Source organism: Delphinapterus leucas, chromosome 2 (genome assembly GCF_059928025.1).
Source record: "Delphinapterus leucas isolate spDelLeu-1000000601 "Yukka" chromosome 2, BTC_Dleu_Yukka2, whole genome shotgun sequence".
Lineage (NCBI taxonomy): Eukaryota > Metazoa > Chordata > Mammalia > Artiodactyla > Monodontidae > Delphinapterus > Delphinapterus leucas.
Genome location: NC_143130.1, coordinates 176885942 through 176904231, shown reverse-complemented (window position 1 = coordinate 176904231; position 18290 = coordinate 176885942). Strand labels below are relative to the sequence as shown.

Sequence of the window (18290 nt, the reverse complement as noted above, 5' to 3'; positions counted from 1 at the left end):
GAATCCAGGAAACCCACACCCACACGGTCACCCCTGGATAGGGCCTGAGTTGCCACCTTCCTCTGTCTCTGCACTGGCCAGTTTTCTGGGACTCACCGGACCTGGGACAACTCCTGGGCGCCTGGGGCTAGGTTCCCGACGAGGCATCTCCTGAGGTCCCGCTGTCTGCTCTTCCCCTATACTCTGAGCATCCATACTCACTAGGCAATAATTAATTCATTTCTCTCTTTTAAAAATTAATCAAAGACACAGGGGAATGTATATCTGAGCCTCTGATCAGCTTGAGAGGACCATGTTATCACACCCGGTTAGAACATCTTCAGCCGAAAGCAGGCACTTGACATTTCGGTCAGGCGCGCTGCCTGGCTGGGGGAAAAGTATGACCTCCACTCAGCTTTTAGCAAAGCTGAAGGCAGCTCCTGACTGCCAATTATCACAAGCTCGTGGAAAGCACGACCCTGTGGTGATCGTCGGAGACGGCAGGGTGCATTAACTGAACACCTACTGTGTGCCACGCGCCTTGCTAGGGGCTTCACGTGTGACCTCACTTAATCCTCATGACCACCTTGCGGGGTGGAGATTACCAGCCCCACTGTGCAGACGAGGACACCCAGGCTCAGAAACGGGAAGGGCCTGCCGGTGATCACACAGCTGAATACAGGCAGAGCCGGCGTGACATGCGATCTGCGGCCTACACCGGAGCCCGTCCCCACCCCCCACCGCACCCCACAGGCTGCCCAGCCAGAGGCAGAGAGTAGCTGCTCAATTAGTGCCTGCTGAACCTGAGGCGGATCTGAACATGCCCACAGAGAAGCCATCAAGTTGGAGACCGTGAAATTTTAAATTACGGCTACAGAACACGAGAGAAAGGAAGAAAGGCAGAAATAGACAATTACACATGTATCCACATTGCTGAACCTCTCAAGTGAAAAATTGGTTTTCCTCACTTTACAATGGAGGCATGAATTAAAATAGGGTTCTAACAATGCAGCCACCTCCAAGGGCAGCGCAGCTCGGCGGAGTCTGGGCGCCTGCGCCGTGCACGGTATGCACCCATCTCTTCCAGGCGTCTCGGACCCTCAAGAAGCAACACGGGGCAACGCACAGAGGCTCAGGCCTACTCTGGACAGGACAGATGGAGAGTGTGGGGCTGTCCTGCCTGGGCCGGAGAGAAGGAAACCAGAGCACAAGGGACCTAGTCCATGGCCGAGACAGGGGCCCTGGAAGGAAGCAGGCCGCCCTGGCCTGGCTGCCCTGGCCCCCCGCCCCACTTCCTTCCACCTCCGGTCGCCCCGCCCACCCCAACCTTCAGCGCCTCCCCCTGAACCAGCTCTTGCCCGGACGGTGGTGAGCCTGCATGCGCCTCGCCGATGCCCAAAACAAGCAAGCTAACCCACCAAGCCCGTTCCCAGGGTGAACTGGTAATCCCTTCTGGAAGGAAGTGGCTTCTGGATTCAGTGGGATCCAGAACCTAAAAGCACACATACCCTTTGATCAAGTCTGCATCTGGGAATTTACACACAGGGATGTTCGCCTTAGTGTTGTAATAAAGGGAACACTGGGAATATGATAAATACCCAATAATAGAGGGCTGGTTAAATACATGACAGTATATTGGGTAACTATTAAAAATTACACCACCCAAAAACTGTTTAACAATACAGAAACACTAAGGATATATTCAGTTGGGGGGAAACTACTTAAAAATGTAAATATATGCATTGAAAAACTGGAAGGAAGGACCCCAACCGTCAATGGTGGTTCTGGCTGTGCTGAAATTGAATGCGTTATCGTCCTCATTACAGTTTTCCATTTTCCAAGTAGCCTGCAAAAAGCACAGATTACTTCTGTAATCTGCACGTCTAGAGAACAGCCTCCCCTTCTGCTCTCATGTCACGGGCACACCACGCCTCCAGGTCCCTGACATGCTCTCACACTTCTACCTCTGCCACGGGCACACCACGCCTCCAGGTCCCTGACATGCTCTCACACCTCTACCTCTGTCACGGGCACACCACGCCTCCAGGTCCCTGACATGCTCTCACACCTCTACCTCTGCATGTCGCTGGCGCCCCGAGTCCACAGTCCCTGCCCCGATCCTCACCAGCTCGCAGCCCTGGACCCAGCCCTCCTCCCAGGCCTCTGGCTGCTCCTTTGCAAGCTCCCCTTCCTCTATCTTCTTTGGAAAATAATGTATCTACTCTTTTATTCTGAAGAGTAAATCCCACTCGTGGCAGACAAGTCAAACAGTCCTGTGAGGTGGTGGCTTGGGGCAGGCTGGGCTCTCAGAGCCAAGCCTGGTGAGGGAGGCTGGGCTGGGCGGTGCGGAGTTGTCCTCACCAGGAAGGAAGGCCTGGACCTGCTCTCATGGGCACTGCAGGGTGCTGGGCCGGGAAGAGCCCTGAGCCCAAGGGCGATGTGTTCGGATTTGCATTTCCAAATGATGATACTTGCCGTGGTGTGGAAGACGTAAGGCGGTGGGCAGTGGGCAGCGCTGGCATCCCGGGGGGAGAGGGCGAGGGGCAGACCTGGTGAGGCTGCGGGGATGGAGAGGGAGTGGATGGAGCAGACAGAGGGGAAGGGATGGGGCCACGGCTGGCCCACCTGGCCCCTTGGTGCATATCGGGAAAAGACCCTCCTTCAGGTGGAGATCACCCCATGCTAGGGGCATCGCTTGGCCAGCAGAGCATAGGCTGGATTCCAGCACCCAGCCACCCCCTTGGCCAGGTGCCTGTGCGCAGTGGACAGCCTGCACGACCCCAGAAGAGGGAAGCACAGGGTATGGGGGTGGTGTGGGGAGGGCAATCCTAAAGTTGCCAGGGAGGTTTCCCACATGGTCTAGCAACTTGGTGGATAACGGTGCCAACAGCAGGCGTGAGGCGTTTCCTGTAGCTTCTTTGAGTCTTGGAAACTAGGAAGATGTCCTACACGTGGCAGGTGCTCAGCAAATGTTCAATGAATAAATGAATGAGGCAAACCAGGTAACCACATCTTTTTAAAAAAAAAATTTAAGTGAAATACTAGAATGAAAAACTGAGAAATTCACTTGATATAAAAAGGGCACACAGCGGGTGAGGAGAGATGTCCGCCCTTCATCTCCTCTCTGAATCCAGCGCGATGAGTGGACAGCTCGGCACAGCCTAATTACAGGATGCACCACGAGGTTTCCTCTCACACGTCCCCTCATCCTTCTCAGCTTGCGCACTACATCTGTGAAAGGCACCAGGCAGTCTTCTCTCAGGGTACGTAGGGAAGGCTGTGGCCACCAGGAGAGTCTGCCCACTGGCAGGGTACACAGAACATCCATGCACTGGAAACAGCACAGCTGTCAACACCGCCCTCTAACTGGGGGGCTCTTGGTTGGGGCACGAATTTGGATTGCACAAACTTTCCTAAAGTCATAGAATCTTTGCAGAGTTAGGCTGCAGCTTCACGGAGGTTGCTGTGACCATTTATTCGAGAAACACTGATTGAGCCGCTGACCCCATGCCAGCAATACAGAGTCTGGGGACACAATGCCAGGTTGGACAAGGCCGTCGTGTCCCCCAGCCCTCATGCGGCTCACATTCCAGTGCGGGGGTGACACTTGCCAAGCAGCTACAACCCAGACTGAGAGAAGGAGGGGGGCACCCGACCCAGGGGGGCTTGGGAAAAGCCCCTGGAGAGGAGACAGCAGTGGAGGCCCACGGGCAGGTGGCATCCAGCCAACAGAAGAGGGGAAACTCAAGGCCAGGAAAAAAATATGTTCAAAGTCCACCTGGGGCCACGTGGGATCCAGTAAGCCCACCAGAGCCTCTCTGCCCACTGATTACAACAGGCTCTGGACAAAATGCAGAAAGCAGCTCTCTGAGAACACTGAAAGTGAACACAAGCAGACAGACCCCCGAGAGAGGGCAAAACCTGGAGGAGTGAGCAGCACGAAGACGAGCTGCTATTTTCTTTCCTTGGTCTTTTTTTCTTCTTCTTCTTCTTCTTCTTCTTCTTATTTTGTCTAACAGCTTTAACCAGCAAGCAGGCCCCCAGTGGAGCTGTGGTGGCAGCTTCAAAATACATGAGGGAGAAAAGACAGAACTGAAGAGAGAAATACACAAATCCACAATTATAGCTGGCGACCTCAACACTCCTCTCTCAATAACTGAAAGAACAAGTAGACAAAAAATCGGCAAAGATCTAGAAGAACTAACTGAACAATACCATCATCTAACTTGACCAAACTGTCGTTTATAGAACACTCCACCCAACAACAGTGAAATATACATTCTTGCCAAGAGCGCATGAAACATTCAGCGAAACAGACCATATTCTGGGCCGTAAAAGTATTTGAATCATATAAAGTACGTTTTCTGAGCATAACAGAATTAATAACAAGGAAATTAACAACAGAAAGATATCAGGAAAATCCCCACAAATTTGGAAGCTGAGTAATAAGTTCTAAATATCCCATAGGTCAAAGAGGAGGTAAAAATCAAATTAGAAAATATGTTTTAATTGAATGAAAATGTAAATACTGCACATCAAGATTTGCGGGATGCATTCTTAGAGGGAAATGTATAGCATTAAAATGCTTACATTAAAAAGGATTTTGAATCAATGATCTAAATTGCTACCTTAAGAAATGAGAAAAAGAAGAGCTAATTAAACCCAAAGCAAGTAGAAGAAAATAAATCTCTAGCCACACTGACTAAGGAAAAAAAAGAAGACATAACTATCAATATCAGGAATGAAGGAGAAGACAGAACCTAAAGACATCAAAAGGGATAATAAAGGAATATTATGAACAAGTTTATGTTTATAAATTTGATAACTTAGATGGAATGAACAAATTCTTTGAGAGACACAAACTACCGAAGCTCATTCATGAAGAAATATACAGTCCGCACAGTCCTATATCAGACCTTAAGGAGACCACAAGGAGACACCACCTCACACCCACTGGGATGGGGAAAAGCAAAAAGACCGATAACAAGTAAGGTGAGGACAGGGGAAGATCGGACCCTTCATACATTGCAAAATGGCGCAAGCACTCTGGAAGACAGTCTGGCGGTTTCTCAAAAGGTCACCCAGAGACGGACCATGACTCAGCAGTCTCACTCCCAGGTGGGGTCCGAGAGGAATGGAAACACATGTCCACACAAAGACTTGTAAATGAATATTTATAACAGTATTATTCATAAGAGCCAAAACATGGAAAGAACACAAATGCCTATCAACTGATGAACAAACGAAATGCAGTCTATCCATACAATGGAATATTATGTGTCCCTAAAAAGGAATGAAGTACTGACACACGCTACAACATAGGTGAACCCTGAAAACATTATGCTAAGTGACACACTGTATGATTCTGTTTATATAAAATGTACAGAATAGGCGAATCTATAGAGACAGAAGGTAGATCAGTGGTTGCCAGGAGCTGGGGGTAGGGGATAGAGGCAAGGGAGCTGGGGTGACTGCTAAAAAGGGTAGAGGGTTTCTTCTGAGGTGATGAAAATGTTCTAAACTGACAGTGATGATGGTTGTATAACTCTGTAAATAGACTAAAAACGAACGAATTGTATACTTTAAATGAGCGCATTGTATGGTATATGAATTACATCACAACAAAGCTGCTACTGGGACTTCCCTGGTGGTCCAGTGGTTAAAACTCCGCGCTCCCAGTGCAGGGGGCCCGGGTTCGATCCCTGGTCAGGGAACTTGATCCCGCATGCTGCAACTAAGAGCCCGCATGCTGCAACTAAAAGAGCTTTCATGCCGCAACTAAAGATCCCACAGGCCGCAACCAAGATCTCGCATGCCGCAACTAAGACCTGGAGCGGCCAAATAAATAATTAAATTAGGGCTTCCCTGGTGGCGCAGTGGTTGAGAGTCCGCCTGCCGATGCAGGGGACGCGGGTTCGTGCCCCGGTCCGGGAAGGTCCCACATGCCACAGGGCGGCTGGGCCCGTGAGCCATGGCCGCTGAACTGCACGTCCGGAGCCTGTGCTCCGCAACGGGAGAGGCCACAACAGTGAGAGGCCCGCGTACCGCAAAATAATTAATTAATTGATTGATTGATTGATTAAAAGAAAAAAAGCTGCTACCAAAAACATTTAATAAGTATTTAAAGTATATTAAGACAAAAAATAACTCGGGCATCAAACCCATGCTTTTTTTTGGATACTATTAGTTATGGCAAACTAAAATAAGTTTTTAGGTAAAACAAAAACTGTGAATCTATTTCATAAAGATATTAAATTTTTAAAAATCTCAAGGAGATAAAAAATCTCAACGAGAGATGTTCAGTGTATGTAACACAGCTTATTTTAGTGGCAAAACAAATTACAAAGGTCATATACATTAGCATTACATAAATATTTTATTTATATAATCATTACGGGTCCAGAGTCTGCTTTATATTTTCTGATACATACTACTGCATCTTTAAGAGCCCAAGTGATCACACGGGGACGTGGCCCTCCTGAGTGCCACGCTCTTCCGTTGTCACACACTGAGCTCCAGGTGGCAACTCACATTTCAGGTTTTTAACTGGAGTCTGCTTGACACCCCAAGAAAAGTGCTGCCGAGTGAAGGTGAAGAGAAGGACTGGGCTGGGGGCAGGGTCTGAGGTTCTGGAATCCAGGGACCCCTTCCCCAGCTTTGCCCAAGATTTTGGATGACCCAGGAGACACATGGGGACCCCCTGGCCGCTTGTGAAGGCAGCCGGTGAGGCCGACAGATCAGGTCCAAGCCCCACAGTGGCCATCCACCCCTGCGCTGAAAGCTGAGCCTTTCAGGACTGGTTTCCACATCTACCCGTGGAGGCCGAAGGGCTGCCCTCACAGAGGCGCCGGGGTTGTGACTTCAGGCCTGAGGCCGCAGGGCCCACCACTGTCAAGTTCACAGGGGGTGTCCCTGACACCGGGCATCGAGCTGCAAGCGGCGGGACCGAGCAGGCATCTGAACTCAAGGGCTGCCCCATGCAGGCCTCTCCAAGAAGAAAGCACACGGCTCTCACTGCCAAAGCTTTATTTACACCCAAGACCAACGCTTCCTTCGACCTGTGAACAGGAGGGCCTGCAAGGGCGCGGGAATCAAGGCACCAGGTCAAGGTCTTACCCCCCTACCAACCAGCCGTGTGCCGGCTGCTGGAACCTTTCTGAACCTCCGGCACCCCGCCAGGGGGATGGGGTGACAGCAGCGCCTGGTACACCTCCTAGGACTGCTGTGTCGCGGTAGATGACACACAGGGAGGGTCCAGTACAGAGCCCGGCAGGTGGTGGCTGCCCAGTCCATGCCACCCGAGAGCACCCCACCGCCACTTGACAGATGGGGCAACGGGAGCCCGGAAGAGACAAGGATCCACGGCAAGTCACACGGAGCGGTGACCACGCTTCCCTCAGCACCAGGCTGTCCACGCCCTCCCTCCTCTCCACCTCCCTTAGGTTCCCGCTCTCATCTCATAAAAAGTTTGGCTGAAGGCAAAACTTAGCCAGAACTGCAGAAGTACGAAGAGTCCAAACAAAAGGCTTTTTAGTATAAAGCTGATGAAAGAGACAAATGGAGAGTAAATAGGGCAAATAAGCAACCCGCCTACAACGCCACAAAGACTGATGGCGCCCAGGAACCAGGAGGTGAAGGTGCTGAGTCTTCCAGACAGCTGCCACTGCAGGAACGGACATTTCAGGACACCCTCACCTACACCAGCAGAGACCCTGCAAAACACCCTTCGGGACTCGCACTGATGCTCCCAAACCCTGGCCCCCAGGGCTGTGGTTCGCCACTGGGCTCTTCATTAGAATCAACTGGAGAGTTTTCACAACGCTGGAGGCCGAGGCCACCTGCAGGGGCGGCCGGGTATCCTCTAAGGCTCCGGGTGCTCTGACCATGGCACCAGGGCAGCCAGTCCAGACCAGCAACCACTGGCTGCATGACCAGCTGGTTCATTCCCCCTCGGGGCAGGACGGCCACGGTCGGTCAGTGCCGGAGAAGAGCGTGTTAACAGATGCTGACTCAGCTTCCACTTCACCTGGGTGGGCTTATCACTTGGGTTTTTTTTTTTAATTGGCCTGGATTAAGGCCGTTAGTCATTCCTGCAACAGTCCCATCCCATTCAGCCAGCACTTCGCTAGGCTCAGGGAAAACAGCAGGAAAGGAGCAAATCCCTGCCCTCGGGGAGCTTACATTCTGTGGGGAAACTGCAGCAGAGTGCGGGGCTGTGACGACAGGCAGAGATGAGAACCCAAGCAGGTGGGAAGGACGAGCCAGAGGCCTCACCCACTGTCACCTGCATGATAGGACACACACCTGCAGTGGGTTTGAGACGAAGCTCCCAAAGGAGGTCAAGGAATGAACTCAAGATCTGGAAGTCAAGACGGCCCTTTACAAACTTAAAAGGAAAGAAAGATGTAGAACAAGCATGGACTATTGATGATTCGGGTCAAACCAACACTAGAGCAAAAAAAGTGAGCTGGTCTGTCAGAGTAGATCTCATCCTGAGAACTACCCGAGCGGGTGGGGGTCGGTGTTTTCGAGGCCCAGTGGGGACCTGAGGGCACCTGAGACTCTCCTTCTCAGGAGCAGAGTAGACCTATGCATCGGAAGTCACGCTCGGCCCTAGCCTGCCCAGTGTCAGCCCTGCCCACGGAAGGGAAGAGAACTGGAGCAGAAGCCAGGCTCCCAGTGTCGGGAGCCACATGTCCCAGATTTTCCAGGGCTGCTCCAATTTGCCGTGCTCAGTCTTGCTTGGCTGAGAGGTAATTTGCTGAGGTTGGGGTTCCAGAATTTAGTCTCGCAAAAAGGGTGATTCACGAAATATGCAATATGATTTTTAAGCTTCTGTAGGAGTTTTTCTACAACTTTAATTCATGATACAAGCGAGAAATTTTATTACCTATCCTAACTTTTGGCTCAAACTACATAGTCATCTTAAAGCAAACCTAAAAGTAACTACCTTGGAGCCTTTCCCACAGTGCTGGTGGGCCCTGCAGATCTGGAACCCTCCAGCTCCCATTCCCAGCCGGGCAAAGACCCAGGGCCCTGCGAGCCTGGATACTCCATCATCTACGAGACACTGGGGCACATGAGAGCTCAGACTTGGCTGAGAGCTGCAGTGTTAGAACCACTGCACCAGCCCTCATCTGGCCCAGGATCTCCCAAGTCCTCGGCCTCTGTCTACACTTCTGGAATGACCAGTTACAGCTGAATTGCAGCTAGCCTTTATTTCCCATTTGTTGGAGGGCCCACTCCCTCTGCAGAAATCCCAGGGAGGCCACTGCCCCCCGAAATGTGGGCAGGTGGATGCTCCTGCAGGGCACCATCATGATGGGAGGGGCGGCTGACCCCAGCAGCCTGAGCACCTGCTCTGGTTCCAGGTCCTGTGGAAGATGCCAAGGCGCAGACATGACTGGACTGAGCCCCCCTCACAGGCAGTTGTAAATGAATAGCTGTCAGGTGAAGGTGCTCACAACCTATTTATCACTGAGATAGGTCACAGGTGGTGCAGGTCAATCGAGGACGAAGACCAAGGGTGCTCACGTGAGAGAAGCATGGGACCTCTGTGTTCAGGGGCCCTTTGAGACCTGGCTTCTCAAAGTGTGGTCCATGGGCCATCTGTCTCTGCATCTCCGGGAGCTTGCTGAAATGCAGGATCTCACCTGCAAAGGGCTGAATGTTTGTGTCCCCCCCAAAATCTATATTTTGAAGCTCTAATCCCCAATGTGATGATATCTGGAGGTGAGGCCTTTGTGAGGTAATTAGGTTTGGATAAGGTCATGAGGGTGGAGGTCCCATGATGGCAGTGGTCGCCTTAGAAAGGGATGAAGAGGCCAGAGCTTGCTCGCTCTCCATCATGTGAGGACACAGCAAGAGGCAGCTATCTACAAACCAGGAGGAGCCCCCTCACCAGAACCCGACCACCCTGGCACCCTGGTCTCGGACTTCCAGCCTCCAGAACAATGAGAAATAAATGTCTGCTGTTTAAGCCCCCCAGGCTGTGGTATTTCATTACAGCAGTCTGAGCTGACTAAGACATCATCTTGCTGAAACAGAGTCTGCATCCTAACAAGAGTCCCAGGTGCTCTCCTACACACAGGAGAGTTCAGAGGCCCTGCTTGAAAGATGACCTCATCCTGCCCCTTTACTATACCACGGGGGAAACCCTTGACTGAGAGAGGCTTTAGTTTAGAGATTTGCCTAAAATCAGCCAGTTAAGCAAGTAGGAGAGGGAGGATGGGAACCCAGGGCTGCTGGATCTCAGGCCAATAAGCACTGGCGGCCCGGAGGGGCTCGGACCCCCGTGGTAACATGAAGGTCAGACCACAGACATCCTGGGTTCCAGACCAGACCCATGTTCGAGCAGACCGTCGGGAGACAGAAGAGTCAGAAGACCCTGTACTGGCAGCACGGGGCCGGCACGAGTAAACAGGCTCGGAGGGTTCGTGCAGAACACATCCTGCCGACCTGCCGGAAATGAAGCCAGGCGCTCTGCGGCGACGAGGGATGTGATCCACTCATCAAACCAGAGCAGAGAGAGATGGGCCAAGAAAAGACAGGGGAGCCAAAGAGCCCGTTTGCTGAACCAGAGAAGTCCAGAATCCCAACAGTCATCATGTGGCTAAGCTTAAGGAATTAAAGTCTAAGACTGGAAAGTTATCTGTTCCAGCTACTCCTCAGCCCCGGCAAGAGGCTGTCTGGCCGCACCGTCCTGCTCCAGTGGTGGGATCAGCTCCATCGTCGGAAACCTACCCCTCACCTTCAAAATGCTGACTCACTTTTAACCCAGCAATTTGAGTTCTGGGGCACAAGCTGCAGGAAATAAACTGCAAATGTGGAAAACACTAGATGCACACATGTGTCTCACAGTGGAATGTATCACAAAGTAGACTGCGATGGTCTGTCTGGAGATTATAACAAGAGGGGGAAACGACCCATATACCCCTGACTGAGGCACGGTTCTCTGGAAGAGACATTCTCTGAGCACACGGTTTCCACAGGGTGCCCATAATAGGGGGAGGCACAGGGGGACCCACCTTGTCAGCCAGGTCAGAAGGATCAGTCCCGACAAGCCCCAGCGTGACACACACCACAGCCAGACACGTCTTAGCAGGGATGGGCCAGAACATAAGCATTTTTGGCTTCGCGGGCCATGTGGTGCAATTACTCAACTCTATCACTGTGGCGTGAAAGCAGCTGTAGCCGATACACGAATGAATGACAGGAACTGCATTCCGATAAAACTTTATTTACAAAAACAGGCAGCAAGTCAGATTTAGCCCCAAGCTGCACTTGCCGATCCCTGATCTCCACCTTCACATCTATTAACTTTAAATGGCAAACCAAACCAAACAAAAGGAAATGTCCTAAAATCCAACCTCAGGAAATGGCTTAATAAGCTAAACCATTTGAAATTGACTCATTCGATCCATATTTATCGAGTGCCTGCTGTGTCAGACGCGGCTCTGAGCGCTGAGGATAAAGCATGGAGCAAATTAGCCAAGCATACTGCATCAGAGGAATGTATTAAAAATCTACAAGAATTCATTTCACTGTAAGGAAAACCCTTACAATGCTGTGTGAAAAGCAAAATACAAAGACCAAACAATGTTTTAAAAAACACACAGTGGAAAAGAACAGTGAAATAAAGATATTTAAATGTGGGGCTTCCCTGGTGGAGCAGTGGTTGAGAGTCTGCCTGCCGATGCAGGGGACGTGGGTTCGTGCCCCGGTCCGGGAAGATCCCACGTGCCGTGGAGCGGCTGGGCCCGTGAGCCATGGCCGCTGAACCTGCGCGTCCGGAGCCTGTGCTCCGCGACGGGAGAGGCCACAACAGTGAGAGGCCCGCGTACCACAAAAAAACAAAAAAAACAAAAAAACACACACACAGTGGAAAAGAACAATGAAATAAAAATATTTTAATGTTTACCTTTGGCTGGCTCAACTACCCCTTCTCTCTGTTTCTATTTGTTATTTCGTATAATCACATATTACTTTTATAATAATAACAGTCCTTCCGTTGTTTTTAAAAGAGGAAACCCGTCTTGATTTTAAGCTAAGGTCTGTGTCCCTCCTGCAGTTTCCACGGCTGCCCCTGAAAGCAGTCAGAAGACAAGCCGCTCAGCCCTAGGTGTTCCTACGCTCACCAGGGAGGGCTGGAAAGTTCAGCACCTGGGACAGAGCCCCAGGCCCCACCGGAGCCCAGCAGGAGGGCAGAGAGCCACCCCAGGTGGCTGTCCACACCTTTCCTCTCTGGCCCTCCTGCTGGGTCCGTACAAGGCACTTGGGCCACACCTACCAGAGGAAACAGAGCTGAAGCAGGGAAGAGACTGGTCCCCTGAGTCTGATCTATTGCACATGGAAACAGTCCTTGTGGCCCAGCAAGGGAGGACAGGCAGTCAGATTGTTGGTAAAAAGGAAGTAAAAACAAATATTGCACAGATCCCTTTACCCACATTATTAGCTGGGGAGAGACTGGCAAACATGCCGGTACCAGTCACAGCAACACCTGCTCCTAATTGCTCCGCCCGCATTCTCAGAACACGTCAGCTGGCGTCTGCCCTAGGAGAAAATCCGATATTTTTAACAAAGTCTTAAATCAGATGGCGTCCTTGATGAGTAATTTCTTACGTGTTTGCTCTTTGAGGCTAAAAACAGCACACCTCTAAGGGACGTGGCTGTCACCAGGGGCTGGTTGATCAGGAGGCCCCGCTTCAAACAGCATGACTAAGAGTTTCTAACTCCAGCAGCAGTTTCCAATGTCTTCTTTCATTTATCATGTATTTATATCCCATATACAAGTGTTCAAGTGCTTTTAGAAGTCCACACATCCACTTCTTTACGGGTAACTTTTCTCTTTTCCAAATGTTCTTGTTTTTAAAAAGTCTCTTGTAAAAGAAAAATGTATGTTTTTTTTAAAAAGAGTACATCTCTCTATGCTCTAATTCTCCCACTTGGGAAGTACTTTAGGCAAAATACCTACGTTTAAAACATCCTGTTCTCTTTAAGGAAACTGTCTCTGGTTTTAGGTTCTCCTGCAAACACCAGCAGCCCCTTCCCACAGCCTGGGGGGAAGTGCCTCTCTGCAGCAGCCGGTCTGACGCACCAACTCGCCTTTCGAATCGGGCACTGGAGGTCTTGTCCCACCTCCTTCCATCCTGGCCACGCAGAACGGCCCCTGCTCAGTGAAGACCTGATGGGGGGGCTGCACCTGCCCAGGATGGGGCAGGAGGCGGCCCTGGAGGGGGATGCCTTTAGGTAGAGGCTTTGGCGCTGCAGATGCAGCAGGCTAGAGCCCTTTGGCGTGGGACCACTGACTCCCCTGAATCCCTAATGGAGGAGGACACTCTCTGACGTTCCACACCCTCTTCTTTCAAGGTCAAGATCAATGCCGGTATCATCATGAACTACCCTGTAGCATTCTAGTGGCTGTGTGCCTCCTTCAGACCAGGGCAGTGCTTCTCAGAGCTTGAAACAGCCATCCTGAAATCACTGAGCCCCCCAGAGGCAGGAGGCAGTCAGGCTCTTCCCCACTGCCCCTCCCTGAGCCCCTCTGCACCCCTGATCCCAGACCCCTGCTCACAAACCTCCCATGGCTCCCCGCTGCTGATCCAAACCCAGACTCATGGCATTAAAAACCTCTCTGCCCGGCCTGTCCCACTGCCTGGGGCCCACGCCTGGCCAAGTTGAGCAGGCCACTGGCCATGTACACACCTTGTATACCCCAAGTCGAGCAGGCCACTGGCCCTGTACACACCTTGTATCCCCCACATCGAGCAGGTCACTGGCCCTGCACACACGTAGTATCCCCCATCCCGTGTGACTGCCCTCTGCCTCCGTCCACTCATTCAGTCACCCACGGTCTGATGAGTGCCTACTATGTGCCAGGCACTGTTCTAGGAGCTAGAAGTCAGCAGCAAACAAAACAGACAAAAATCCCTGCCCTGGAAGAGCTTACATTCGAGGGGATGGAGACAAGGCAAATAGACAAGTAAAATCCATAGTGTGCCGGGTGATCATAAGTGCTATGGGGAGAAAAGAGGTGGCAGGGGGACTAGCGAATGCCAGGGGTTGGCTGGCATGGTGGTCTGGGAAGGCCTCACTGCAGAGGTGGCATTTGAGCAGAACCCTGTAGGAGGGAGGGAGCCTCTCCATAGAAAACTGGGAGGAGAGCATTCCAGGCAGAAAGTGCAAAGGCCCTGAGGCAGGACTGTGCTGGTGTGTTCTAGGAAAGGCAAGGAGGCGGGTGGGGCTGAGGCTGGGCGGGAGATCATGAGGCCTTGTGGGCCGCCCTAGGGACACAGCTTTTCCTGTGAGTGAGACCTGAGCCTGGAGGGTTCTGACCAGAAGAGTGACACATCTGACTTCCACTGTCACAGGCCACGCCGGCTACTGTGTTGAGAACAAACCGTAAGGGGTCGGGGGGAGGTGGGGGTGTGGTGGGGGAAGACAGATACCAGAGAGGAAACTACTGCAATTATCTGAGCAAGAGACAACGGCAGCTTAAACCCGAGTTACGACTGGGTTTGCTGATGGTTTGGGTGTTGGGGGGATGACAGGAAGAGTGGAGAGAGGGATGATTCTGATGGTTTGGACCTGAACAACCAGAAAGATGGAGTTGCCACTTTTTTTTTTTTTTTTTTGGCCACACTGTGTGGCATGCGGGATCTTAGTTCCCTGGCCAGGGATCGAACCCATGCCCCCTGCATTGAGAACGTGGAGTCTTAACCACTGGACCGCCAGAGAAGTCCTGGACTTGCCATTTCCTAAGTTAGGGAAGCAACAGGAGTGGCAGGCTGTGGTGAAGGACGGGAGTGGACATCACTTCTCTATGGGACTGACGGTGACCAGCCTTTAAGCCCCAACGGGAACACTGTCTCCTCCGAGAAGCCTTCCTTACACTGAGCTGAACTGAAAGCTCACCCGCTCCGAATGCCAGCCCCTCCCTCCCCACCACCCCTCCTCTCACTCACATACACACACACACACAGAGCACTTCTCCACCCCACTTATTTGTATCCACATATTATCCCCCTGAGTAATCTGAGGCTGATTCATTTTATAACATCGGGAAGCATTTGCACACAAATATTTTTACTAATATTTATTTTTATACTAACAAATATTTTTAGTAATATGCTGTATAGAATTGCACCTATGGTGCTTTAATAATCTAACAACTCAAGAATGTTCTTTCAAAACATCTAAAAATTATGCTTCCCACTGATTAAATATTAAGTGGTAATTATTCCATCTCAAGGGTCCTATATATAGATGCTGACCCACCTCCAATCATTCAAAATGTCCAGGCAAGCTCTCCTGGAAAGGCCATGTGAGGAAGAGGGGTGTTACCTTGCTGGTCCTTACGTCCCAAGCTTTCATTTCAGAGCTGAAGCCGCCACATACGAAAACGTTGTGGTCTCTTGGATGAAATTTCAAGGTAGTGATTCTAAAGTCACTTTGACCACTGAATAGCTGGGTTCCTACAACACGAAAAGAGAAGAGAGGGTTAGAAACTACTCAGATCACAAACTAAATACCTTAGCGCTAAGATGACATCTGATATGGAGCCACGGGAAAGCACAGCCCACCTGGGCCTGAGGCGGCCAATGGAGACTTTCTGGAAACGCAACAGCGGCGGCATTTGCCCCTCACTCTCTGGCCACCCGGTCCTCGATTAGCTGAATCCCCCCACCCCCAGGGATAAACGAGATGCCTGAATCCACCTCTTAGGTGCTCTGTAAACATTATGCACATCAACTCATTTCAAGCACATAATCCAGTTTGCAGTTGAAAAAACCAAGACTCAGGGAGACTGAATAACATTTCCAGAGCTACACAATTAATTTTGTTAGATTATTTACTGGGAGTCTAAAAACCAAAAGCAGGGGCTTCCCTGGTGGCACAGTGGTTGAGAGTCCGCCTGCCGATGCAGGGGACGCGGGTTCGTGCCCCAGTCTGGGAAAATCCCACATGCCGCGGAGCGGCTGGGCCTGTGAGCCATGGCCACTGAGCCTGCACGTCCGGAGCCTGTGCTCCGCAACAGGAGAGGCCACGGCAGTGAGAGGCCCGCGTACCGCAAAAAAAAAAAAAAAAAAAAAAAAGCAGAATGCTCCAAAATGATTCTTTTTAGGATCAGCACCTTACAATCACACCCTCATGATAACCCATCAATGGTTTTCCATAGAGCGTGGCCAGTGGGGTGGCATCAGCGTCTGGGCGATAAATGAGAGTGTGACGTCACAGTGGCTCAGGCCACAGGTTGGAGGGGGTGCGTGGACCACCTTTTCTATCTGCCATGAAACTGCTGTCAACTGCTCCTGGATGCTGTGCAAACGTCTGAGTGCACACACATACCTCTGCTGTGGAAACTGTCTTCCTATCACTGAGCTCTCTTAGAGGTAAGCCATAAAAACGCCAGAAATGTCGATCATTTAGAACAGGTCAGACTCAGGGAACAGATCTTTTGTGCTGAGCCCAGGTCTCGAAAGCCAGCATGCTTTCCTCTACACGGTGCCACAGCCCAGGAGGGACAACCTTGAAACCCTTCCCCTGGACTGAGGCAGTGGGCAGTTAGGGACATAAGAAGCTGGATACCAATGCAACGCCAAGATCTCAAGCATCATCTCCTCTTACGGGGACCCAGGAAGTACACCTGGTCCTTCAATTCAGAGAGCGCTTCCGGAAGGCTGCCCTGCTCCGTGTTTAGGACCACACTGTAGTTAAATGCTCCACCGGCTCACCAGGTAAGGAAATAAAAGGCATCAATTGGTCCTCTTGAGAGTTACAGCAGAAGCCTTGACAAATCCAATTTGCCTAGATCCTTGGTCTCCAAACTTGTCTGACAGTACATCCCCCGGCCATGAGAAACCCTTAGGCACATACCGCCAACATGTGTGTATTTATTTATGTGCTACTGTACCAATATATTATGAGTATAAGAGCAATTACCAAAAAAAGAACATTTTGAAAGATGAGACAGGATAAAATAAACAATATTTTAAAATATATTTTAATATGCCATTTACTAAGAGTATCAACAAACCTCTTGGAAATTATTAAATCAAATGAGTTATAATAATTTTAGTAAGAGCAACAGGACTGAATATGCTTCCACTTTTTTAAAACGTAGGGACCTTTTTGTGACTCAGTGATTTGACAGTAGCCCGGTTACAGCTTAAGTTTACACACTGAAGTCTGTCAGAGCCCCAAAACCTCCTTCCAGAGATGTGAGGACCCAGAATGGAAGACGTTTACCACCAGCAACAGGGGAGACATTTTCTGCTTCCATCTACCACTGATGCAAAGGATTTTGTGAACAATTTGCTAATAAAGCTCCATTTCCCCTAATGCCAAATAATGGCTCCTGCCACTAATCAGAGGGTATTACTGTATATTCTCCTATTTCTAACAACCTAATTCAAAATCCACTGAAATTTTCATTTACAGGATTTTAAAGCAGGATTAGAAAAACACTGTTCCCAGGTTAACAGTGCTGACACTGAAGTTTTTAATAGGTGACACGTTCACATCGTTTTTGGCAACAAAAATTACAGAGTGGTATAAACAATTAAAAACATCTGTTTTCAAAGTGTTCTCTCCAAAGTGCAGATTTCTTGGAAAGAGGCTACTCTCTTGTTCTTTGTTCAAGCATCACCTTTACCTTGATGGATGACTAAGTGTGTTGATTTTTTTCTAATATCTTCTAAGGGCCTACAATTGGCAGTCAGTTGTCATCAGAGAAAACTCTGGAAACACTTGGCTTTTTGTAAATGAAGACTCTATACCTCTTTAAGCTCAACAAGCCCCTTAACTATTTTGCTACAAAATGCAACTCACAAAGATTTCCACGGTCATCCTATGTCATCACAATGCTGTCAAGACCTGGCCAGTTTGGGTCGTTGCACTGAGTACGGTGACGGGACTATAGACAGCAGCCTAGCTGTCCGAGCTGAGAGAGCAGTTAAGGCAGATGTGGTTCTCTGCCTGGTGGGATGTTGAAAAGCCATTTCCAACTGGAATGATAAATAGCATTCTGTGGCAAGAGGGACAAAGCTTGATATCCGTTCTTAAATTACAGGAGTATTAAAGAAGGACTGACGTGAACAAAGATAGGGAAGACATGATTCACCAACAGGAAATGAGTTGTTCTAGGGGTAGTGAGGTAACTTCTCAAATTATACCAATATTGCTGTCATAATACTGTTTTTCTAATAAGTAAAGAACTCTTCTATAAAAGCATGAGGAAGATGAGCAGACTTGTCGTATTCTGTGTGCTGTGTCCCTCTCATTAGGTCAAGAGACAAGCAACACTCTCAAGT

General features: G+C 50.1%; 1 protein-coding gene across 2 annotated transcripts in view; it reads right to left on the bottom strand.

The window, feature by feature from the left end:
• Positions 1-18290, bottom strand: part of WDR25 (WD repeat domain 25) — a 143994-nt gene that overhangs the window by 31276 nt on the left and 94428 nt on the right. For both annotated transcript variants that reach the window (XM_022576078.3, XM_022576079.2), the window contains exon 4: positions 15322-15452. In XM_022576078.3, coding sequence (XP_022431786.1) covers positions 15322-15452 — 131 coding nt within the window. The remainder of the gene's footprint in view (positions 1-15321; positions 15453-18290) is intronic.